Source organism: Temnothorax longispinosus, chromosome 5 (assembly GCF_030848805.1).
Source record: "Temnothorax longispinosus isolate EJ_2023e chromosome 5, Tlon_JGU_v1, whole genome shotgun sequence".
NCBI classification, from domain to species: Eukaryota; Metazoa; Arthropoda; class Insecta; order Hymenoptera; family Formicidae; genus Temnothorax; species Temnothorax longispinosus.
In genome coordinates, this window is record NC_092362.1 from 21428335 (window position 1) to 21456019 (window position 27685).

The 27685-nt window shown below is 43.1% G+C and overlaps 1 protein-coding gene across 1 annotated transcript in view; it reads left to right on the top strand.

The window, feature by feature from the left end:
• The window catches only part of LOC139812754 (uncharacterized), a 42816-nt gene that overhangs the window by 979 nt on the left and 14152 nt on the right, over positions 1-27685 (top strand). The window contains exon 2 of the mRNA XM_071777833.1: positions 10697-12571. Within this exon, the coding sequence (XP_071633934.1) occupies positions 12290-12571 (282 nt within the window). The 5' untranslated portion in view covers positions 10697-12289. The remainder of the gene's footprint in view (positions 1-10696; positions 12572-27685) is intronic.

The following is a 27685-nucleotide window of genomic DNA, read 5'->3' on the forward strand; positions in this document are numbered from 1 at the left end:
ACGAATGACATGCATCCGAGCAAATCGAGTCGCGAACGGTTAACGAAAGCCGGATATTCGCGTCCGTCCTCGAACGTATGTAAGCGAACGTATCATATATATGTAGGTACATATACATTCTTTTTTTTGCTTCCACTCTTAGACACGACGTTATTTCGCATTTCTCTTCCGTTTTCAATTGCCACGATGCAACGTCGCGGTACGCTCGTTAGAAGTACGCAAGAGAAAAATTCACCGCTAATTAAATGCGCATTGAGCTATCCGCGTTGCGTTGCACCGTCGCGAGTTTTATCCTTTTCACGCTGTACATTTTGCACGCTTTTTATACTAGTTGCCTCATAAGTTTTAAATGCAGAGAATTAATTCGGTTGCTCGCAGTATTTCATTTACCATGGTCTGCTTAATATATGATCTCAAGACTTGCAGTAAAAGTATTGCAGCCGTTTTATAGACGTGAGATACAAGTAAGTTGAATCCAGTGAATTTTTCATAAATACACAATCGAAAATTTTATCCCGCATATCATGTTTCGAGGTAGAAATATTTCTACGAATTTTCATCAGAAATCTTCCATTCAGATGATATAAATAGAGATCATATAATGGTTTCACGTCAATCTCGCGCGCGCGTCTAATGTCTCTTGTTTATTCATGCGCTTCCATTCGAGCGCCAATATGCAATCCGCTATTAATAGCTGCGCCGAAATTCCTTTTCGGAAAATTTTCTAGGGAAGAATCTATGCAAGGTGCACTTAAAAATTAATTACTTAGCGTTTAAGTTTACCTTCGGTACTAAATAGCGGCGGTTAGTCCGCCTTAATGCGCTTCGTTTATAAACCCCGTCGAGAATAGTCCAAGATCGATCAGTGTTGCCTCGACTCATCGGTTTTCCTTCTGTGCCGTTTCTTTCTCGCGCCGGAAACCCGTCCCTTTCGAACGTCCGATAACAATGACTTGACGTTTGTTAAGAGCCACGCGCAGCAATCTCACGTGCGAGAAAAATGGTATCCGCTCGTCCGACGACGGTGTTTACATTCGCAATCGACACATGGAAAACTGAAGCGATCATCATCGCCCGAATTATCGCCCGGCGATCGATGGTACTTTGGCGAACGTGACGCGACGAATTCCGCAGAAGAAGAGATAAACGAGATAGATGAGGATGAATCGATTATTTTTCTTAGATAAAATCCTTGTAGCAATGACTATTGTAAAATGTATAGCTTTATTTGACTCGGCGATATAAAAACTAATTGAACAAGGTTATGATGTGTAGTGCCTGAATTATCCAGATTATGCATTTTTTCTTAGTTTTATGTCAAGTTAACATATATATATGCATGTTCGTGAAAAGATTATTTATATCACAAAATTGAAGAGTTTTCTTTATTGAGGAAAATACCGCGCAAACCAGAAATTCGATATCTTCACGTTAGTTTCTTCGCAATGTCCCTTGAGATTATAATGCAAGCAACTTGGGCTATATCGGGTCGGTGAATGCCCTGAAACCATCTACGTCATGACGGGTCAGATTATGCAAAATTTCAATCGATTAACCCGTTCTCCAGTGTTCCGTGAACACTGTCGTTTCGTTATTCGTGAGTCGACTGTAGGATAACAGGTATAATTTGCCTTACTTCTCTTAATGTTGACAGCCGTTGTGCTATTATATCTACATATTTCGGAGTGCCTATCGCAATGCAAGCAAATTTTTGAAAGCTCGAGCTATTGTCGGTTTTTTTTTTAATCGGCTCTCGTGCAATCCTCTGTTATCTATCGTAGAATTGATGAAGTAGAACGTGCGTTGTGCTGGCACGTTTAACACAGCCATAACTTTCGGCCTTCGTGATGTACACGCGAAAATAAAGATCGATTTCACGCGTAGAAGCGCGTGCGGTGGATTGCATTTCCGTGCGCGGAATCATTACAAAATCAGCGTTGCACGAGTGCAAGTGGGAATAGTTATTTGCCGTTCGATTGGCGAATGATCGCTTGACCAGGCTTTTGACCCAATTCCCGGCGGTCGTTACCGATTCAGGATTATCCGACGTATAGAGAGTTTCGTTAATAGTGGCCCATCAAACTCGGCATTGCTCGGGCTTACGAAACAAAAACTGATCACGCGAAATGTTTCAGGAAGTTTCGGTAAGACATAACGATTGCACTTCTAAATTTTAATACTTTAATTGAAAATCCTATCAATGCGATAATGCTTAGAAATTTAGATAATGTGTAAAAATTTGTGTATATTGTAAAAGCTTTTTCTTTTAAAAATAAATTTTAAAAATATATGTAAACGAATAATAAATAAAACTTAATAATTAGCATATATTTTATGGACTATCATGGCTTTTATACATAAAGAATAAATGAAAAGGCAATTTCAATTCAAAACTTTTTATTTTTTTTATTAAAAAATATTATTATTTTTAATTAAAAAAGCAGGAGAATAAAATATTTAATTTTACGTTTAATAATATGAATTTTTTTTTCGCTGAACAGGTCTTGTAGGTTTAAAATTTCTATTATAAATTTTTTTTTATCCCATTATTGAATTATTCAGTTTTATAATACAAAAACCAATTAATTAAATTAGGGAACTGGAAATATACTTATAACAATTTCGAAATTCGATATAATATAAAGTTTTACCTCATCTCGATTTCAATAATCTATTCTCATTTATTGACCTGTTCTATAATTAATCGGACATTGTTAAATTACACAATTTTTTAACATTATTCTTTTACATTATGTTTTATATCACAAAATATATTAATTATTTTCTTGTTTCTCAGTTACACACATATTAAGAAGCAAAATAATTACTTCTCTATCAAAGTTTTGTATTGAAAACGAATTTTATTTGTGGAAGTAGGTATTCAATTTTTTTAATAGCGATATTTTCAATTATCGTTTTTCCTCGTGACTTTTCGGCGTTGTCGAAAATTTCTAGAAAGAAAAAGTCGAACGAGCTTGAGATATGAGATTGAGGAAGCGAGCAGGGTGTGAAAAAGCGATATGAACGGGCGTGAGCTTATATCGAGAGAAGATAGAGATAATGATGAAGGCTAGAAGTGAGTGGCTGCGAGAAGTGAGAGCGTGCTCAATACGTGTTTCCTTTATCGCGTTTTACTACCGAGTTGTGAGGTGAAGGAAGGATATCTAACATTTTGAAGCGCAGAGATCAATCCGCGATATCTTTTCAGCATATGTACAACTTTACCTTATTGCACACATTGCGAGTGTTTACGAAGGAAAACAATGTTTGATTCCTCTAATTGTCCTCCTTTATTGTAAAAAGAAATGTCCTGAGTCGCGCGCTAAGAGGCTTTGTTATATTATTTCGCGCCATCGTTCATTTATTAAGTACGTCTCTGCTCACGTTTTATTATCGTTTTGCAGAAAAATTTCATCTCTCATCGCTTTAATTTTCAGCGCACAAACATTTTTTGTGTACTGTTAAAACAAACTCGCGTTGTAACGCCCAAACATAAAATCAACTGAATGTGATAAAATTTTAATCGCGAAATCAACGCGACGCCGCCGTTGTTATATGTGTGAATTTCCGTATCCTCCTTTTAAGCTCGTCAAATAGCTTCGCCAGAGAGTTTTTATCAGAGAGGTTCGGCCACTCGGCGCATACACCGGCCGTCAACGCGAGGTGCCGGCAATGATTTCGACGAGGGGAAATAAAATCGCAAACAGCTGGACGAATCAAGAGGTGGACAAGAGAACGGTAGGGAGAAGAGGGCGATGGAAAAGGCGATGAATCTCATCACCCGGCGGCGTCGGATCGTAAATAAAAATGAATCGTCGCCGACACGTCGAGGGCGATAGATCAAATGGGTAGCCACGTTTGAGAGCGACGAGGAAAATAAAAGAGAATTATTGAGGAATGAAATAAATCAACGCCCCCTCCTCTCTGCGCTTTCGCCCCCGGGACCCTCGGCGACGCGGTAAAGGACGAGCGTGTAGTAACGACGAACGTCACGCCGGCATTAGAGCGACTGCACTCTGCGGTTCGAAATGAATGCGATAAGGGAAACACGTGTTGAGCACGCTCTCTCACCCTCTGAGGGATACCCCCGATCTCTCTCGTCCTCTCGCTCGCTTTCTCGCTCTCGCTCTCGCTCTCGTTCTTGCTCTTGCTTTTGCTCCTTGTTCTTGCTATCGCTTTTGCTCTCGCGTTTCTTCCCTCCTTCATTCCTTCACGTTTGTCGTCGATATACATATATAATTACGCCTTGCCACTTGAGCATTTATTTTGCGGCGTTTATTACGGAAACTTTCCTAATCGATCATGTAAAAATTATTTACAACAATATCCGCACGTTGAATGTAATACGAGCGACAAGAGAGCCGAGAAAGTTGTTTGTGAAAATAGTAGGTACCGTGCGCTTTTGACAATGAACTCTTCTCGGCGCGAATTTAATTTGAGGCTGGGTTAACAAGAGAATACTGGAGATTAATGAGATATAGCGAGCGGAGATGTAGAAGTTTAAATTTGAGTAAAATAACAGAAGTGCTGTCCAGAACATTCTCCAGTTTTTTACTAAACTAAAACGTGTTATCTTTGTATCAATTCTCTTTGTTAACCGTATTTGATAATTAAAATAGTAAGCTTTGAATATCTAAAGTCTTTCACTATTTTTGAAGCTACCGTAGGGAACCGTCGATTGGGGATCGCTGATATCGTTGAAAATTTCGAGGATACGTTCGCGATTTACCCGAGAGATCTTGCAATTTCGTCCGCAAACGAAAGGCGCGGCATTTACATAAAGTTCTCGTTAACATGGACGACAAATCCTTACCGATTTCAGTAACAATACGAACAATTGCCAAACTTGTATTCAAGATGGATCTAAAACTTTCAGATCTCTTTTTGAACGCATCTCAAAGATGCAAACGTTGATGCTATTTGATGAGTCGAGAAAATAACGAAGCTTTTTTAGCAGGTCAACAGACGCGATTTCCTTGCTGGGGGAGATTTTTAAATTCGACCGATCGATTTTCATTTATCCTCTCCACAACTGATATTTATTCATGTACTCTTCCTGCGTGCAACGTGAATACATTAATCTTTATTCACGGCACGCATTCGAATTAGTAAAGTTTGCCTGCATATTTCAGATTCGCGGATAACAAACGTTTGTATTATTTACAGCGAGGAAAATCGCGATTCATGTCTGGCTTAATTCTCACGAGAAAATACTCGCGATTATAAACAACGATGAAAACAGATGACGATGTGGAATGTCGCAGCCCGCATTTTAAATTACATTTCTGACGGGATTTAAAAAAGAGAATATCTGGAAGATTGTTGTAATATCAGTTTATTTTAACTCTTGGAAACAAATCTCCGAAAAATGCAAATACGCGTAACAGCTGGGCTTCTCCGATCTTTGTTTTGCAATACATCTGCATGCCGCGAGTTTGTTTTATTACTTTTTGTTGAAAACGTAATTTCACGCGATAAACGAGCAGTGTCGCCGGCAAATTTCTAACGCTTGACGTGGTGTAGGGAACGTAATTTCGCGCTCTACATCGAAAGCTTTTCGAGGGAAATGTGGGAGAGTGAAAAAGAACACTCTAACGGATGATCACGTACGATGATCAACGAAGAGCCAGACACGTTTGATCTTTTGATCTTGATAATATTAGATACCATTTCCAGCGCTTTTCAGTCTATAGATCTCTTGAAGAAGTATAAATTTATACAAAGTTTATATATACACATATATATATATATATAAAATTTATTTATTTCTTTATGATACCGAAATATTCCGCATCACATATAATGTATCGCAATATTCAAAATTTGTCTAAAATTAAATTTAATTTAAAAGATCCGTATCTGTTGAAAACAATTTGGAACGTATATAAAAATATATGACATCGGATACAAAAAAGTATTTGTGGTAGTATTTTATTGATGAAGAAGTTTATTGCTTACAAGTTGTTACGCGTCGCGTACGGAGTGGAGAGACGCGATGGTAACGAGTCATATCGTTTTACGACTTTATCTTTGCCCGTCCTCGCCGATGTCAATTTCGCTTCTGGACGTGCCCAAAGTAACCCGAGTTGTCACGTATCCAATAATTTCCCGAGGCTTTCGAAACATACGGTCCATCGCTCGAAACTTCTGTCCCTCCTGTAAATCACATTAAGCCCGGCAAGTCCACCGAGTGCGTGTAACTGGACGATATATCAAGCTATAACCGAGCCGAGCGAGATTCGACGTGTTTTCGTCTCTCTCTCTCTCTCTCTCTCTCTCCTCTTCCCTCTTCCTGCCCGTCGAATATGCTTAATTTCGCGTCGAAAATTTTCGCGATATGAAAAAAGATTGATCGCCGATACTTATGGGCACGAGTTCGGCCTCCGACAGAAACGAGCATAAATCTTCGATCGTAAAACACGTAGAATCGGGAGAGCGCAGTCGGAAGCTCGCTATAAATTTGATGAAGTTAAGCCCGCTAATAATAAATTAGAAAAATCGCGGCAAAGCTCCATCGATTTCATAATTAATAACCGGCGGCCGCCGTTATGTTTCCATTCGTTCTCGCTGGCAAATTGCAAATTAAAATCAACGGTTTTTCTTTTTTAACTACATTAACGTACCCACGCTTCGTTAATGCGCTTAACTCAATTTCTACGCGTTTTATCATTCAACGCCGCAACGTGATATTCCAGCCGAAAATATTTCCATCGCGCGCGCGTTCGCTCCTGCCGATGCCATTTAAATTACCGTTCTCAGTACGACCCAATACAGCATCTTCCATTTTGCCTCCACCGCTGCGTCTCAGATCGAACGCTCGATAGCACGCCGATAAATTACTGAGAGGGAGCATCGAGGCTTTATTTATTCATCCGAGCGATCCTGAAGCCTTACCTTCGAGACGCGTAACTCGGAATAGGTCGACCCGGCGAGGATATAATCGCTTTAACAGTATCACTTTGAAGATATTAAATGTACCGGCTGATTATAAATTGATAATATTATCAAATAAAGATTTTCAATGCTATTTTGAGTTGCCAAAATTTAAATTTAACTTTAGATTTAAGATGCGAATTAAGTAAAGAGCACCAACATGGAACGAGTCTATAAATTATGTATATACATGGGCCAAAATATATTCAGATATTTTATCAACAGATTGTATGAATAACGATGCGTGTTTATTTTAATTTTATTCAATTTCTAACTGATACATCTATTTGTCAATTTATTCTCAAATAAGAAACGTGTAGACACTACAAAAATAAAATGTTCATACATGTATATACATATTAGTTAAATCTCATATGGTGTCATATAATAGCGTCTGCGTTGTTTCTCAGCACTTTGTGTTGTAATTATCAACATTGGTGAGGTTTCTTTGAACATTACAATTGTTTAGACATCTGCAGCAGCTTTTGGCACGCCTTGTAATCGGATCAGAACAAATAATGCTCGGCATTTAATGTTTCGACGCGACGCCGCCAACGAATGTCGACGACGGTGTCGATTTAGCGAATCCGAGTCTGCGACGTTTATCTGGCTGGAATTCCGGGGGAGAGAACGCGCGCGGCACGAATCCTGTGTAACATCTCTCGTTGGAAATAAATGGGGACCTTAAGCGTCGCATTGAGACGGTGGCGCGAGCTCCCGGCTCTCTCTCGCTGAAACTATCGGTATTCTAATTACTCGCAGCGCGAAAATAGCGAGGAACTTGGGGCGCGTAATTACACCGGAGGACGCGCGCCGCCTTATTAAGCTATCTCATTTTCTTCGGCGAGCAGCAGGCCGCTCGATCGCCGGCCGTGCTTCTTCCTTGAGTTTTATCCGATAAAGGACGGCGCGATCTACGAGCCGAAAAGTACGTGAGGGAGGGGGAGGAAGGGGTTGGACCTCGGAATAGTGAGCGAGCGATGCAGGATGGAAGCTCGATGGTCAACGTCGACGCTTACCACGCGGGAACGGAAAAAGAGAAGAAGAAAAAAAAGAGAAACGCGCCATCGTCTTTTCCGGGTTTATTTAACTCCCCTCTCCTGAAGGGGTCTACCGAGCATAAACTCGGAACTTTGTTCGCTCCCGCGACGCGCCTCCAACTACGAGTTTGAAAGAATAACGTGGACGTCGAAGTTTGGATCCCGACAACGTTAATAACAATGCAGTCGCCTATATTTTCTCTCAAGTCAATCGCAAGAACTAACACGGCACGAAATTAATCGAAGCGAATGTGGGAGAAGATTGTTTTTAAGCGAACACTCATCGTGAGATTAGATATATTGCCGTAGACATTTTCTTGATATATTTAATATTTATATATAGTTAAATTTGAATGTGTCAAATAAACGCAACTAATTGACGCAATTCCAAAAACACTCTTTGCCAAGTTATAACTTGATTAGCAATTTTATAAATGTATAAAATCGCGTGAAAATGTGAGATTATTGTTTTTGCATGATAAAAAACAGTTGGAATTTAAAAAGAGTTTTGGACTTTTACTTTTTATTTGCCATTTTATACGTGTCGCGTTATATGCGGATTTCTAGATTCATCGAATCTCCTCGGCCGTGGAGAGTAATTTTCGTGTGCAAACTCAGACGGCAATGCTTCACGCGACACATACACGCACTGTATATATTCGCGATACTATCGCGAACGACTTTGCGGAACAAGTCCGTGGGAGTTCGTCACACGAGCCATTCCGCGAAACTTGCTCCGAACGGCCGCGCGCCGCCGCTGTGTTGCACCCCAACACTTAGCAACTTTTCCACGGGAGCCCGGCCTGTATCTAAATCACTTCTCGCTAACGATAATCTCGGCCTTAGAGGGCATAAGCTTAATCGCGCCGCGCTAATTTCCGCGCTCGAAACTCTCCAGACTGCAATAGTCGTAACATTCGCATGAGAGCCCGCGTATGAGAACGTGCCAAGGAACCTCACCATTTTGAGGTCTCGTTCTCGGTCCCTTACCTCCTTCCCTTCTGCCCTCCTCGGTGTGCTTCCAGCCAGCTTAAGAGTACGTAGCTTTTAATTGTGAACTTACGTAACGCGCACACGAACGCGCGCCACGTTAAGATCGTGTACGATCCGTTAAGTTCTAATGCGGTCTAGGATCCGGCAGTTACATCCATCGGCCATTGCGACGAGCTGATTAGCTATAGACGATCTAATGCAGAGCCGACAAGGCGATTTCGACCGGTATATTCCTCGATTTAATTCTAACGACCGGCACCCCGTAATCTCCCGAAATTAATCACCTCTGATGTAAGCCCAGAAACGCCCGCGGACCGCGCGCGACGTAATTTCCGTCTGCTGGACTCCATTCTGCTCGTTTGTATCCACTGCTGGGATTTTCAATAGATACGGCACCCCCGGTACTCGGGAACATTTTGGAATCGCTCTCCGTGCCATTCTGTTATCTTATATAAATAGCGTACCCGTCACGGCCAGATTTGCTTTGAGACCACAAAGTGATATTACGCGTTTGCTTTTTCTGGGAATATATAAAATGCAACAATATTTTGCAATAATTACTTCATCTTTCGGTGCTAATATTATAATCTCAGTTACGATAAAATTGACTATTTTTTCAATTGCATTTAATGTAAACGAAAATGTCATTAGGTAAGAAACACTGCTGTTAGATGTTTTAAAATTGGTTCATGTTTCTAAACCCGGCGTGTAAGAAGTGTCAATTAACAAAGAGATACCTTTCAATTAAGACTTGATTATCTTCCTGGCACGCGCACTCGTAAAATGTATAAATACAACATAAAGACAATATACAGAGACTTGAAACATTTTTCCATCCTCGTAACTCTTAAGAAAACTCACCACAACTTTCCACCCATAGCGGCGCTTAGAAGCCGTCGGGGGGGAAACAATGAGATCGTATCCGCGGGAAACGATATATTCGTACGTGACTGCTGTGAAAAGGAGCGTACTTTTCGTCAGACGTATAATAACGCAATTACCAGCGGGAGGAGATTAAGCGGGGAAAAAAGTTACGGGAAAGAAGGAGTCGGTCGGCCGTTATATGCGTGTACGCGCGCGGGCTGACGGAAACGGGATGAAGCGGATGGAATTCGAGAAGCGGAATCCAAGATAATTCTCACTTAATCCCCGGACACAGTCCTTGTGACGAACCATTCGTTACGCCCCGCGAGACGGCGACGAGTATTTTCGTCTAGTAGTATAACTGGCCGCGCGCGCGGATAATCCCATCTCCGATATTGCTTCCATCTTTAATACACTCGAAATCCATCCACTTCGAGACACATTATACATCGATCGCCCGGCAGGCACCGAAATCGAGAAACGAGATCGTCGATCGCAGTTTAGCGAAATTTGCCAAACTTGGCTGGGCCACTTTCGCCTGTTTTCCAAACTGAATTTTATGGCGATGGAGTCGCGCTCCGTGCTGTATTTATTGCGCTCTGTCAGTTGTTTTGCCAAGTACTCGCGCGATTTCGTAGATTGAAAAGTGATTCCTTGCTATAAAGTAATGAGAAAAAGATTAACAACTTTTAGGTATTTCCGAGCAGGAAACTCACTTGATTTCAATAATTTTGTGGATTCGATAATTCAGTGCTTCGATGCTGATGGAAATAATAAATTTTACGGAGCGCGATCTTGCAAGTCTCGCACGTAGAGGGGTGAAAGACGCGGAAGGGTAATAAAAAATTGCATCTGTTGATTCGCAGATATCACACACGAGGAAACGACGGGCACGTGGAAAAGGCGCAGCGTCTTTCGGCCATTGAGGACTCATCTTTGGTCATAAAAGGAGTCTGCTGGATAAACCGTGAAAGTGCCAATATCTCGCGAATAAAAGCACCGTCGGCCATACGCTACGCTATACAGAAACGGATGGGCTGGCGCGCGTCGAACGGTAAAATCGAAGCAAAATTGACGGCGCCACGAAGCATCTCCCCGGAAGAATATGAGGCCGTGTGAGCGCTCGTTCGATCGAGGTGAATTAATTTCCCTTCTGGTCATCGGGTCGCGGCAAAATGATTATGCTGCCGAGATTTAATCGTGTCTTCGAGGACTCGGATCTCACGTTAGTCGCTCGATCAACCAACAACGAGTCGCGGTCCCTCCTCGATCCATGAACGGGTGCAAAAGATTCACCAACGCAAGAAGGCAAGCCGTATCGGGTGAAATTCTCTTCAGGTTGACGCAAAAGGCCAAGACGAAGACAAGCAGAAGATAGTACTGACCCATCTAATTTTGAAATCTTTGCGTCAATCTTTCCGAAATCCCTCGTTTGAAATATTACCCGTTCCAGTCCTAACAAAAGTGGCCCTCCAAATAACGTAAAATTCTGACGCGCGAGAAATCGACGGTGGTCGAAAGCTGGGGCAGATCAACGAAGGGTAAGTCGCGAGTGTCATTCGGCAAATAGTAAGATCCGGGGTGATGTAACACCTTTCGGTGGCAATCTTCTCTATTTGGCTGGCGATTCTTCGCGCTCTCTTTTCATTCGAGCCTCAACCATCGTTCCGCGTCTTCCCACGTCGCGGACATAAAAGTATAACGACTTTTGGGACGCGTTACATCCGTGGTTTACAGGGTGAGGGTGCACGTAGTGCCACCGCGATAGCACGGAATCGTCCGGTATAACATCGTAAAACTCGTGGAAGAGTTCACGTAAGAGCAGCGAAACCGACGACGACGACGACGGCGTTCCGAATAGCCGAATAGTCTGATAGTCGGGAAAATGCCGGTGAATACCGTCGCCGTTCTCGGACAAAAAAATCGCACGTTCCAAAATTGAAACAGAAGGATGAAACATTAAATCAAGTTGACTGAAAAATCAGATCGACAAGAGACGGGCAGATAATGATAAATCATATTCCTTTGTGTAACTCTACGACCTTTATATACTCAAAATGAGCGTAACGCGAGAGTGATAAAACGCAGTGCGGTGAATCGTAAAGTCCGTGGTCCGGCAAAATTCCGAAGAGACGTTGCACGACGTGTTCGACACGAAGGAATTCAATCACGAAATGGACCGCGCGATATTTGAATACTCGCGTAGATTGTAGCGTCGGTAGCAAGTTCAGTGAATCCTGTATCTCCTGGTAGATATTGTGATCGTCGCGCGCGCGAACAGAGTCCATTTCCGGACATCGCCGATACTCTGATACTTCGTTCGATGTCCGTTCGTGCACCGCTCGGAACTTGGACAGGCTGTAAGCAGCTGGAGAGCTTTAGGATCTCTCCTTCGCAAAAGGATCGGGCGAGTTTGCACGTGTAATTTGTCTCGAAAAACGCTGGAAAATCCCAGAGATATGGATCACGTGCACGTAAAGTCGAGATCGGCTTCGAAGAGCAACCCGACGAAGATGGCCTGTGAGAAGGCGTCGAGACGCCTTAGGACGATCCTCGTGAGGGCGTCTCGCGTCGGCGTCTCTACGGCAGAAGTCGCCAGGTTACCGGCGGCCAAGAAACTTGTTCCGCAAAGAGATCACGGTTGGAAATTAGCGGTGTTTCTCCTGCTCATGTTTGGCGGTGGAGTCATCGTCGTCTTGGTCTGCACCGCCAGGAAAGGATGCTCAAAACTGGAGGATATCGTAAGTCGATTTTTATCTCTGCGTATATCTTTATTTTAAGAATATTATACTTCAATTTTGAAATAACGCGTTTAGAAATAGCGGATAGGATGAAATATAACGGTGGACGAAAATTCAATCAAATTTAAGAGTAACTTTTAATATTATATTAAATATTTTTATACAATACAAGGTAATTCAGTACATTAGTTTATATAGCTATTGCAACATTTAAAGTCACAATTTGCGTGGAAAGCATAATCTTAAATTATCAACAATTTAAAAGTTAAGTTAAACAGACGCATTCCTGTGAATTCGCTCCGACGACCGCGCATACGTGACTTTCTAAAGAATTTCATGAACTTGAGAGAGAGCGGTGGATGTGAAGTATATGTCGTATGTAATATGCGGTTGACTTGAGTAAAAGTCACACGTCGTACACATTTTCCAATGAAAGGGACGAGGGTGAAGTTTCTCGTGTACTCCGAGAAACTATTTCCGTCAGAAAGAATTTGATGTCACGCTCTGGTCGGACAGAAACTCTCCTTTCTCTCTTTCTCTCGCGTCAGATCTTTTCTCGGAAAATATATTTCACCAAAATTCGCCTAAATTTCAGACCACCTGTAGAATAAATCTGTCGTTGCTAGAAATGTACTCTCGTTGGTTTCACTGTTTTATTTTAAAAAATCAAGAGAAAGAGAGGAAGAGGGAGAAAGAGAGAGTAGAAAGAACGTGTGATAATGGAAAATTTTTCTAATTCATGTACATATTTTATTTCATTTTTAAGTGTAAAAGTTTGATACTCTGCACTATTGTGCGATATATTCATTTTTTTTTTAACAACCGTCATTGTTGCCACGCCGTGATAGTACAAAAAGTACAAAAAATTATTTTTCATAACGTTTTCACAACGTTTTAAAGTTTTTATTTCATGCAACGTAGATACTTTCAGGTTCTGTATGTACTTTTGTACATACAAATGTACTTTTGTATTTTGAGTATTTTCTAATTTTAAAATTTCTTAAAAAATATGCAAAATTATTAGGAAAAGAGTCAGCAATATGCTAATTGCACACATTAAAATTTATATCTAATCGCAATAGAGCATAGTAATCAACAAGAAATCCGCTTTGCCATGCTCTCCGTTTTTCGCTTCCATTGTCACTCATCCAAGATTTCCAACCATATGGATGCTTCTCGGGATGCAGCGCAATCAATTCCTCGCATACCTCCTTCAATCTCGCGAAACAAATAACCGCCGCAGAGCGGAGCGTGCGAAGCACGCGTTATGCACGCGCGAGAGCTATCGAGTAGCGTGCGCGCCGGGCGAGAAGGAAGAGACAGCGAGAGAGAAGACACCCTCCGTTATGCGGCGGCGGCGGCGGCGGTGGCAAGGCAGCGAGATCGTGTTAACGATGTTTCACGCGCACAGGGAGGATGGAGGATGGTTGGGTACGCTGAAATTACAGATCAAGGGGTTTCTAAACAATTACGCTGTCGGCGGGAGGTCAAACCTGGAGTAGCGTGACGTTAGAGGCTACGGCTTGCAGAAACCGAGGCTTGTGGCCTGCGGCTGGTTGCGAACGATGGCCGAGGCTACCAGGAAGTGCTCTCTCACCGGCGGCGGCCAATGGGCAGAGCGGTGGGTTATACGTCGACCGGGCGGTGGAGGAGCCGCACCACGCTCCTCTTCTCTGATATTCCCCCCGGGAAACAGGCGCGCCGCTCCATTGTACCCCCAAGCAAAGCGGCACGGACATAGACGCGCATAGGATTGGCGGCTATTCACCCCCCCGCGCGTGCACCCTGCTGCTATTACATCGAACGCAGCAACCGCAACGCAGAAAGTTCGCCTTTGAGTCACCCGCCGGGATTGACAGCGATTTTAATTGACGTGACCGAGCCGCGATTATCGCCCGCCGGCTGATTGGCGGTCAGAAACATCTCCCGAGCTCTCGCGAAACTAGTGTTGCCTTATGGGAGAGAGAGAAAGAGAGAGCATGGTCCCTCGGGCGTTGCTTAGTGGATGTTAAGTGAAATGCTCGTGAGGGTCATTGCCATGGGTCCGTTGGAAAATCACGAATTCTCTTTGATGCCACCGTCAATTGGTTGCGAATTGGTTATGCAATGTTTGCTAATGAGAATCCCTGGAACGATGTCGTCAGGTGCATCATGTACGATCGTATGACGCACCTGACGAAACATAGAAGCGACAGTATGTTTACTTAACTGTTTGTAAGCTATTTATGTAGTCTTGTTATAAACAAATAAGGTATTGGTTGAAAAAAGAGCACATTTTTACGGTATTATTACACGACGATTAATTAATCATTGTAAATTAACTGCAAGAAGAATACATTCCAATAGAAATATATCAAAGCCCTATCAATATTGCACAAATATTACATTCAGACATTTTCAAAATAATAATACAAATTTTATTTTTGTCTATTGTCAGAGGTATTTTGTCGATAATTCTTTTCATAGCATGATTTTACGAAACGTTCTTAACTCTTTTAATTACCTTATTCCTACGATTCGCGAAAATCATTTATTCACGTCGACACACGACGTGTTAGCATAGTCCTTCGACTTGCTTCAATGTTGCTTTATTGGTCTAGTTCGATACGCGGGTGGTTCTACCAACGATGGATCAGAATGGAGAACACGGATTCTCTTTGATGTCGCCGTGGTTGGTAGTTGCTTGCATCGTTGCTTATGTAAAGCTTGTTAACACTATCTTACCTAACCAGAACTGGGTATCGTCGATTACATGAAAACAATTACGGCGAAAGCCAAAAGGAATATTTCATGCAACCACCGTTGACGAATAGGACGGAAACGTGATGGAAATGGTAAAATATATGTAATATTAAAAAGGAAACCACATTTCTCTTCGTACGACACAAACATTTTATTTCACGCACTAAACACCTTCACGATAGAGACACGTACATTTTATCCTATTACTTGGACACTCTTACAATTAGATATACCGTCTCTTTCTCGCAAAGTTTCAAGAGCGCCTCTCGACGTTAAATTACATCGCAATCGCGGACGAAAATGTTGGCGTCCGTCAAGATAAAATCCGTTGGCGCGACGGCTTTATGCGTTGAAAAAGGCGACCGGCGCTGAATACCGTCGCGTCACTGTTTATCCGAGGCGGCAAGCCGCGACGTGCAAAATCTACGGCAACATCGTCAAATCCCATCACGGACGGGATTGCGAATTTCGCCGTCGGCCTCCACCGCCGCTGGTTGCCATCGCCGCTACACTCTATTTACCGCTGGGACACGTCAACCTGCGATTACCTTCTTGCGAAACGCGTTCCTGCCGTGGTCGCGGCAGACCCTCAAAGCGCGCGTATCGGACATTCATGCGTCCGTCCAAACGCACCCGAGTCCGGTTGCACGCAATATGCGACCAGGAGGGCAGCACGCAAGATGCGTGACAGCCACCTGTGCGACGGGGATACGCGCGTACGCGACGCGTATAGATATACGTTATCGACGAGCACATGTTCGCGGATCGACCAGGAATTCGAATTCCATTTACATTCTTAATGCTGCGGCAACTAAAAAAAATTATTCGCTTAGGCACACATTCGCTTCCCGAATGAGGCCGTATCTGACAGCGCGGCGAAACCGGCAGGAATAATGTTTACTCGACGGGACGAGATTGACTACTGCCGCTGAATACCGAGCATTTTTACGAGTAAAATTTACAAATTCTGTTAGAGTAGCGCGGATAAACGATAGCAACCGTTATAGGATTACGTCGATAAGGATGTTTATCCAATAAAATCAGCTCGGTCTCGAATATAGAAAGTCTCTTTGCAACGAATTCACAAGGCAAAAGCGACGGTAGAGAAGCAATGGTGAAATATTGTCGATGTAGCACTCCTTTGATAAATTAACGTTAAAATTTCGTTTGTCTTTGAATTGTGTCGCTACTGCAAACAGAAACGTTCACTGTCTGATGGTAGGATTCGTGTGATTATTCGAATCATTTTTGGATTCTCGATTCACGTTACTGAACTTGGCATTTTACGTCACAGTAATATGAGTCGTTTGTATTTTCTACGTATTTTTTTAGCCTATATATATATATATATCCAATGATTCGGGGATTTTCCTTCACGAGGAGCATCTTTCCAATTTCCGAGTGGTATATTTGAGCGGGCGTTTTACCGGCCACGTCATTACGAGCGCACGAATCGGGCATTCATAATTCCGCCCGTTGCTCATCGCCGGCGGCGCGGCTGGCAGTAGCGGCGAATACATATTTGTTCGGAATAGCACGCACCGGCGCACGTGTGCGACGGCTACCCACGTGTCAGTGAGCGGGACACGTCGGCGACGCGAGACAGTTGCTATCTACGCCGACGTGCCACGCACGCGAACCGACTGGAGGCCGTTATTCGCGGACAGGTTCACGCAGGCCAGCATAATTCCGGGATAACTCGGGACAGCTGCGTATGATGCCCGTCGGCCGTATCAGGGGGGTACTATCTCCATCGCTTCGCGTCGCATTGAGTGTCGCGTCCCCTTCCCCTAACTCCTCCCCCCGGTTTGCGATTAATTAATGCGTTAATTTATCAGCTTTCGTTCTACGTTTGGGTGAAACGCCGGCGCCGGCGTCCGGCGCGCTTCGCGGAGCGTGCAACAAGGGTAAACAGGATGTAAACCGAACACTGATCGATATTGACTCGTGTCATCAAGGTCCTGTTTGCCGCTTGTTTGCTCCTGTGTGGAGTATCCCGCTATAGATACGTCAATAAACTGTAATTTTTCTAGACGATTTTAAAATACCCTGGGCATATCCTCGATGCTTTTTCTTATTTCATAAATGAAACATAGAGCGATATATTATCGATAAAAGTTCTGCTTTTTGTGCTTTTTTGTGATACAGTGCGGATACCTCGGATTAAACGCGAGACATCCAAAAACATTTTGCCCCGCGCAAAAGAAGGGTCGTTATTTCTGTGATATGGATGAGATACGTCGAGATATGGATGAAACCAATGACGTTGACGGAACGATGTTTTTCGTCTCTTGTAAGAAAAATGAGCGCAAATGGTAGGTTGCCGTCGAATGTCGATCCGATTACCGCACGAACGACGAATGAGTGTCACCGGCCATTAACGAGGCCTCGAATTTCAAATCCCGTTTCCGTGATTACCGCGGCGGAAACGGAGATGGAGACGAGGGAGAGAGAAGAGGTAGAGAGGTAGAGGTATTGAAGGGAATGCACGAATCTGCGGCAGCTGGCGGGCGTTTTAGATCAGATCCCTTTCCAGAAAGTCGGCTTCCGAATGTCAATTTCGGCCGCCGATGCTGAATTCCCTACATTTACGGCTACGTGCCGTCCTGACTTACATCGATAGCCACCGTGAGGGAATTTCCCGGATTTTCCATTTGAGCATTCTTCCCGCGATCATCCGACAGTCAACTCGACGAAAGGGGGTTCCATTCGTCGTTGAAAAGATATTTCTCTTGTTTTTTTTATCGTGTTATCGAACGCATCTGGCGTGCTTCAGATTTTGTCGAACTGCAATAGGAGTAAAAGTTTATTATTTTCACTTCATATCTCATTATCTATGTACAATTGATATTTTACGACAAAAAAGTGATTTATCAATTCTACGCTGATAAATATACGAAATATTACTTTCAAATCTCACTCGTGTTTCCACAACAATATTACACGAACATTTCACGTATATCATACTTTCGGAAAACAAGTTCTCCTTTAAATCACCTATTTTACTTTCAACATGATCGAGTGCAAATGCCTTGCGTTTGTATCAGCAAGGACATACGAGCGGCAGGGTGACATCAGTGGCTGTTGTCGGTATATTTCGAAAACGCGTTGTCGCTCGTTCGATGTAAAATACGCGGGGGGATAGCGGGATGGGGGGAAAAGGAGGGCGGAGGGTGGACGGACGAGAAAGCTGGAGAGTGGAGAGAGCCGTGGTGAGAGATTCGAAGGGCTGGTGGATAGATAGGCGCCGGAGCGTAACTCGATATAGCTGCCAGCAAGCTGCCGGTATCGCGTCCCCCTTTTCCCACCTTCCGTTTCCTCCGCTATCCCATCCCCTGGCGCGCCACCCTCGCTGGCCCGTCAACTCTCTCTCGTTCGTTCGCTACGGATGCAGGGTTACCCAGGAATATTCTCCACGTAAATGCAGCATCGATGTTTTCTCAGCGACGAGGCCTCTCGATGGCATCCTCCGCATGCCCGGTCCCTTCCCACCCCTGCCCTCTATCCTCGTATTCCGTGTCCCGTTTTCCGCATATCGCGCTCCTCCTTTCACGCGCCTTCAGCGTTTTATTCCGCGATCTTGGAATACTGCAGCTGTTACACTGTCGCGCTGGCACTGATAGGGGCCAACTGCTCGATATTCCTCGGAGAGACGGTCTTGGTGCATCGACCTTGAGCTTAGACGGAGACGGGGCTGCGCCGAGGGTCTGCCCGATTCGAGACCGATGTCAGCAGGAAAACTAGAAGGAAAGAGATTTCTTTTCCCGGCCGACTTGATAACGCGCGAGGTCGATGTTTGTGCATTCTAACTTTTATTTTTGTTCCACGCGCATGAAGGCGTCCGAAACGCTTCCGAGATGAAAAGTGGTTCGATGCGTGCTATATGTTTCTAGCTGTATAGCTTGAAATTTCTATCGGAACAATTCTCATTTTATCTAGATTCCAAGAATAAAATTTAGGTGCGAGGAGAAAGCATTTGTCAATTTCTTAATGTCGTAATTTTCGACAGAATCGTACATTAAAATTCGATAAAACAAATAAAAGATTGCGTAACGTCTTCCAAGAAACGTGCGAGAATGCTGAGTCAAAGCACGTACGTGATTCTAACTTTACGATGTTATAATGATCGGCGAGGCAAGCGTCAAAGTTGGAATTCGATTCGACAACGGTAGCATTAAACTTAAAGCCTGTGCAAGTTCGACATTCGAATCGGAACAGATCGCATCTCGGTAACATTAATATGTAAGACGTAAGAGCCAATTAGCGGGCGGTTCGGTTCATAGCGGTAGTTGTTACTTTCCCCCCGTCGTAACGGCGGCTTTGACGTGATTCGCGTTCACCAAAGTTTCCGAGACGGCTTTGTCCCGTCGTTTGCGAGAACTCGAGAACTCCATTAGCCCCGCGTCGCGCCACGTGCATTCCCGAAAACGGAAGCCACCCCATTGACCGAGATCCTTCAGGAAACTCCTCGAGAATGCGCCTTGCGGGAAATGGCCTTGAACTTGATTAGATTCTAGTTTGACCAAAGATTTTTTTTTTTTCACTTTCCACGCTCTGGGAGACGGATTTACTATTGAATTGCCAAACGACGTCTTCGCGTTTAATGCGAATTCATGCACGTTCAACGTAAACGTTTTTATCATAATAGTGTCATAAATCTGAATGAGCGATTGCATTCATTGACTTTTTACTAATAAAAGAAATTACCCGCGATGTCACAATCCTGCAGAGATTTTAGCGCAATGTCGACACTCAAACTACCTTTTGTTCAATTGTCCACGTACAAGGCATGGCATGAGGGACAATTGCGACACAAAGTGCTCGATGCGCGACGAAATATCCAGCGCGCGTGCCGCTCGCTGGATGCACCGCCACGCCCGCGCCGACGACGTCACGATATTCCAATACGACCGTTTATAATAAATTCCGGGGCGGCAAACGCGTTGCGTGCGATATTTAGACGCGCCTATAACGTTGTGCGTCATCCTCGGCCCAATATTGCGACCATCCCGCATCCTAGACACGTACCAACGAAATTACGAAATTTGCAAACAGACGAGATGCAGCGGCACGGGTGCGACGGCTGGGCATGTTTTCCAGCATCCGTCAGCTTTCGCGCATCGGCGCGATGTCCTTTCCGTATCCCAGAAATCAAAGTGACCTCGATTAAGTAGACGATGGATCTACGTCGAAAACACCGCGGCGAATTAACCGTCTGTTCTCCGCGAAAGTCTCGTCAATCTCCCTCGATCTTCGCCGAATTTCCTTGCCCCGAGCTGCTGGAGAAAATACCGCTCGAGATGAAGTTAGTATCGACCCGGGCTCGACTAATTACTTTGATACGCGTTTGACCGTGTTCGACCACACCCTACCGTGACTATCGTTACGTGAAAATCGCGTGTTATTTACGCTCTCTTAGAGTAATATCCCAAATAACATCGTATGTGTATAGTGGTAACATAGTTTCTGTTCATCGTGATAACAGCTTCATTTTCTACGTCAAGATAAGAATGCTTAAATAACGTCGGTTTTACGAGCAGTGCCACGTTACGAGAGCTTTAACATTTCGGATTTTCAATCATTCGTAATCGCTCTTTCATTAAAGGACGACAAATATTAATAAATCTCCTTTTTTATTTATAATTTCATTTTAATGTCAACATATTAAATGTATAATTAACTTTTGTGATTGACGCACGCTACTTGCACAGGGGAAGGGGGGGAGGACGTATCAGGTGTGCGGCATTCTCGTCAGCGACGTTCATCGCTTTGTAAAACACTGGTGTCTCATTAAAATCACATTCCAGCCCGAATTTGTAACGTCGCGGATTTCTGTTCTGGCACCTCGGATTTAAGTGGATACGACCGAAGTTGGACGGCCGACGCTCGCTCGCGAAAATTGCACGTCTCGACACGTGCGACAAGAAATCTGTTGATCCGCGTGGCACATTTATTCGTTAATTGCCGCCGCGCAAGAAACTCCTCGTTAAGCGTCCCTTCGCCCTCGTAAAAATTCCGCGCGAATTATCGCCGATCGTTACTCTGCTTGCTAATCTCGTTATTGCCGATTCGTCAAATCGCAATCGAGCGAGATTCGATGCCCAAGCTAATTGCGAAGTGCTCGAACATTGATTGCAATTCACAATAGCATGCACAATGAATTTTACATTTACATTTTGAAATTTTATTATATTGAGAAATGAATGAGATATTGGAGATAAATACAAAAAGATCTATCGTTTAATAGAACTGAAATGTGACGATCGGCGTTTAAAGATCACATAAAACTGTAGTTGCAGCTATCATGCCTTTAATGTTCTCGGCTAGGACCGAGGATGCCCTTTGCGAGCGTAAACGATAAAATGACGAGATTGGGGCCATGCGGACAATTTCGTTCTCGCCTGACGAGTGTTTCAAACGGCAGCGACAAAACCTACCCCGGCATGCCTGGCAGCGATTCTCTACCCCGACGATGACTGCAGCAGTATTGGGAGACGACGAGAGAGGGAGAGGGCAATCGGGTCCGCGCTTCCGGTGGGGTGCGAGTGCTGACATAGAGGGCCGTGCACGTATTGCAAAATAACAGGCATGGGCAGACCGAAAGAAATATAGTCAGAAAAGAGAGGCACCGCCTACCTTCGCGCACGTGCTACACCCGCCTAAATCTAATTCCGTAATTCTTGAACACGTGAGGTTTCAATTTGCTTTATCACGCAACCGAACATCTGGGGTGGTTCAGCATTTTTCCTTGGCAAACAAAAGTATTACCGGATCACCGCTCCATTCTTTCGATTTTTCGACCAATTTAGAGACTCGACCCTTTCAAAACCGATACTTTCTCCCATGGATGAACCGATGAATGCTCTCATCCATCCTTGATTTGAACACGAAAATCAAGAAGCGAATATCGCGCGAGCCGGGCCTACGCGTCGTGAATGTCTGTTGTTTGCACGGAATACGACAGCCGATCGGCGAAATTGCGATGGACTGTGAAACTAGTTGAACAAAGTGTAATTACGAGTGCGACATCGCCCCTTCCGTTTTCTCCTCCTCCGCGTCTGTCCCTCACACAAACGCGAGGATAATGTTTGTTTCGGCGTGTGTAATCGGCCGAAAATTCGCGGCACGTCGATACGCGACCGATAATTCGGCAGATCTAGGACGGAATGTCGGAGACGAGGCGACAAACTTATCCGTATATATAAACTTTGAAACGCGCGATTTAGTATGCATGGAAATTGGCACGTGAATTTACTGAAGTTGCGTTTGTAGATTACATCGATAGTTGAAAGCGTTAATTGGATACAGCGTTTGATTTCCATTAAATATTCTTGCCCGTGCCTCTCACTAAAAATTAACCTGTAATTAATTTAATTACATGCGTTATTTATTGAATTTAATCTGACGTGCATGAAGATACGTTTAGTCCTCGTTGCGTCAAATTTCCTAATTAGAATTAAAATTGACAATTAAAATTTAAATGTCGAAACTGTTTCTATGGAAATCTTCATAGGAGCAAGGCCGGTAATTTGTTAGGTACAATTATTTACTATACAATACAGTTTATATTAAATAATTTTTATTAACATTGATATAAAGAGAAAAATAGAATGATACAGAAATATTACAAGATCCGAAACGTTATGAATTTTGTCACCGTGCATCTTCAAAAAGACCGATATCGGTAAGGGATTAAATCAGACTAAAAATAATACAAAGAAAGTAGCGAACTCGGCTCGAAGCGCTGCGGGCGATGCTTGGAAGTAAATGGCAACCTTTAGGTAATAACTTGAAGACGCCCACGTGGATGCCCGGCACGATCGGGAAATACGACACGAAGGGTTGCAGCCGCAGAGTCAGTGTCCGCTCGGAGGAAACGTGTCCTGGGGTTGCAGAGAGAGAGGGAGAAGGAGAGAGAAAGAGAGAGAGAGAGAGAGAGTCCCCGTTGAGAGGTGGTTATGGCAACAATCCATGGCTACAAAGACAAAGGAAGGGCTATATCAGAGAAATAGAGAGAGAGAAAGAGAGAGAGAGAGAGAGGGAGAAAAGAGCAGAGGGTAGAGCGCGAAATAGATAATGCTGCGGGGTAAGAATCAGCCGACGGAAATATTTTAGCGCCCCGGGGCGAATCCCTTGATGACAATTCCAGCGCGCGACCAATGCCGGCAATGGCGCGGCTTTTTTTGCACGTCGTCGCCGCGTTCGCGTTCCACGCACGCCTTTAGCCGGAAGCGAAATTACGTTCCGTGTGCCTCGTGTGCCTCGATACCCCACGGACGCTTCGCTGAAGCTGTTGCTTTGAAATGCTTTGATCACCGATCTTCAAGGGAGAGACATCACGTTGCCGCGCGCGGTAGCATTTCGTGCACGTGAGGCGAAACGTCGTAAAAGGCTTGTTTAGATCGAAACGCATTTACCTTTCGCCCTTTCGTGGATCATATTTTATCGGTTTGCGCGACTTGGCTAATGCATGAGACTTTGTAGAATGCTTCGTAGAATGTAAAAATATCTTTTTTTTTACGGAATGCAAAACAAATATTAAAATTATTTTTGAAACAATGTTTTAAATCTTGCGACGCGTAACATTTTATTGTTAGATTTACTTGCTCGATTGTTTATTAATTTTTATAATAAAAGAAGATAGCGTGTACATTTTACAATTGGAAAATTTTGTTTTTATATTGTGATTTATATTCCGGAAATCCTGTTTCTATTTCAATATCTCTCTAATCCATTCGATTTTAAGTGATAGTTTGCAAGTCCATTATGGTGGTCATATGAATAAGTAATTAGGATTGCGAGTGTTTCCCCGCAAGCATTATAACATGAATGTTTGACAGTGTAGCGAAACCGAAACGCAGATTGCGCGTGCAATTTATTTCGTTGCGTTCGACATTCGGGGATGGGAGAGGACACAGGGTTTGTAGGCACGAGGATGGGCGGCATCGATGCGAGATCGCGTATAGTTGGTAAACTCGCGCCGGTGGTGAACACCACGGCACAAAGGCTCCCGTAACACACAATGTCGTTTACTCGAGAGCCCCGATCAAAGCGTCCGAGCGGTCAGTCCAAAGATATCGAAGCACGCGTCACGAAGCATAACACAGGAATTCTGCTTCCGGGATCGGTAAGCTAGTTTATTATTAAATCTTTTTTGCGATGTTTTCTCTACAACGCCTAGATTAAAATGTCACGTGGCGTTATGTACTTTTTTTTTTACGAACTCCGCCCATGTGGAACTACATTATGTAGCGCTCTCGCATATTAATTATTTTTTTTATCGGCCTGTACCGTCGATATTATAACACGCACAATTCTGCATTTTAATTTGCCGATAAAGATATTTGCACAAGTGACATTTAATCTAAACGTACTGTTAATCTCGGTCGTTTGTTATTGATAGATAGAATTTTACTTCTTGCGAGAAATAAATGGTACATTCGCCCATTTATCAAACCGGGTTCGAAGAGGTGTGTTACAACTGTGATAAATCGCGTTGCTCCGAATTGTTTCTATTGTTGTTTCCAGTCTGCAAACATGGAAATTTACAGGTTGATCTGTTTGTTTCCCCCTGACGTTAATAAACTGACGCGTTAAATAATTTAGAGAGGCATGTTGATTTTTATTATTAAATAAACGGACAGTTTTATTTATTGTTCCGTCGGGTTTATCGATGCGCAGCATCCCGGAAGGTCTTGTTGTATTAAAATAAACAAATGTTATGAATAAGTTGCGAGATATAAAATCGGAAAGGACGGATTGCGTATAGTACAATTTGCAGCGATGAAACCTTTTAATGGTCCTAAAACGAGAGTTGCAAATATTTGTTTGTGGTTTAATCTATAGGTTTTCCAAGCTATGGCTACGGTGCACTATAACGGACTGTAAACTGTTCGCTAGTAAACAGAAGGCGATTGCATCGATGAAATTACAATCGAGATATATGGCAATGTCAATATTTTAATTTGATGGAAGGGTTCCTCAGGTTTTTTTAGAATATGCGCAGCTTTTTTTGTTACGGGTAAAATGGGGGAAAAAAAACGTTATTAAGAAAATATAAAGCTATTATATATAACAATGAAAAATGGCTGGGCAAATATTGAAGACAGATATTTTAGCGTAATGAAATAAATTATCTAATTTTTAATAATAATTCCGATGCAATAATTATTTTATATTTAATAGCTTCAATCGCGATAACGTTGGCGCGATCGTGTTACTATTTCAATGCAACAATGTAATTGCAATTATTGTTATTATCGTCACGCTCAATTATGTTATATTACTAACAATAATATAATATTATAGCATTCGATTAATCATGTTGCTATAGGGAGAACGTATACAGACGCATCATAGATGCAAGTAGATCCGCACAAATACTATTTTCGCGTTCATGCACGACCTCGTTAGGATGTGCGATATGCACATCGTTTTTTCGTCAAATGGCGAACGAAACTACCGGTCGCGAACGTTGGCGCTTTCTTTCTCTGATGCGAAAGCGGCAAGAAAAGCCGACGGCACGTCAACCGTCAACGATTTATTGCTAATTATTGTTCCGCGTGTGGAGTCCGGTAAAACCACAAAACGAGCGCGGAATGTCCTGCGCGCGAGACGTGCACACGTAAAGCCCTGACACGCGAGCCATGCCGCGCGAAGTGTGGTATAAAATCGCCGCCGACATTGATGGATGCGAAATCGGACCTTAAACCAACCCACGTAGCTCCGGCTTGGTCCAGTCTCTGATACATAGATATTAGAATAACAAATGGTGCCCGGAGATCTCCGCTCCTCTAAAAAAGAAAAGTGTCAAAGGACAGGTTACCGTTTTTGCATACTTTGCGCGATTTTTTGCCCCGCTGCTTGGCACTTTCACGGTGACTCGGCGCTCCGAAGAGGCGAGAGAATATTTCACCAAGTGCTTAGGAATGAAAGCTGCCGCGAAGAGTCTCTAGATGCAATTTAATTTACAATTCGATTTCTTAGCTGAATTACATTACGGTTGGCACACGCAAATTATAAGCAAAATATAACTCGCGCAATTACGTACATGTAATGAATTTAGGTCAGATATCTTTTTATTCTAATTCTTGCAACATTTTTTTTTTCTTTAAAAGGAGATTGCATATTGGAGATTGCAAATTTCGTGGCTTGTCTCGCTGCATGGCGGGAAATTACTACACGCCCTAAAGAGGTCGGCACCCCGTGCACGAGGTTTCGAGTTGAGAGTGGGGCGACTGTAAGCGCGACGCGATACCAATTTGGGCAATTAAACGATTCCCATCTGCAGGGGGCTAAACGTGTTATCTGCTCGGTTATATCCGTTAGCCGCAGCCTCCTCGTCGTATCGTGGTGTCCTCTTACCCTCTCGCCATCCTGCCACGACTCTACCCCGCCGAAATCCTGGGGGGAATGGCGTCACGACACTGTGTGTCGCGGCCTTGTGAAACCTTGTTACACGTACTCGCAGTTGGCGCCGTATTCTCATATCGTCGCCACCGTGATCTTTCTTGGCGATGTTTCGGTAGTATTCCTGAGGACATCTTCCATCGAATGAGACCTCAAAACGTTTCCGCAAATGTCGTTGGAGAATCCGTGCGCGCAATAAGGGGTCATTTTAGTAGATTGCAATAATTCTAAATGAATTTTGAAGTAACCACCGCAATATTTTGTATAATAAAACAACGATCAATTTTTATAATGATTTCTTAAATTTTTATAACTTTGTTAATCTTTTCTGTATTTATCGCGATTTTTTATGTCTTTATCATTTACGATTTACAAAATGTATGTTAATCAAAGCTTATTTTGATGACAATGGTATCTATTGATTGTTCTTCTGATGTACAACGTTATGAAGGATCGCGAGAAACTCACAGGAAATACTTATCTCGCGAAGCAGACGAAACCGGAATCGGAACTCGTTCTAGCGTTGCAATTTACCAAGTCACTGTCGGAACTTGTAACTTTGCCTAACGAATTCGAACAAATTTTAACTGGGTATTCGACATTCTGTGTGACCACGAAAGATGCAGATGACAGTTCTCGCTGAAGGACAGTCGTCCTTTTCCCTTGAACTTTCGTATCCAGTTTCGACTTGGTAAAGTTGAACAACTTTCAATCCATCGGTCACGATGTGTATGTATCGCATATACTGTTTTCTGTATTGAGAATTTAATTTTTTTCTGAGCACATTATACGTATAGTCATTTACAAATATTATGGATATCTATTTCGTAAATATCGTAATAATTGTAAAAAAGTGTTGAATAATAATAATTAAACATTTTATTTAAATAATTTTATATTTAATAGAGTCAACTATCTTCTCTCATAATAACTAGATTTAATGACACAAAAATATACTTTTTT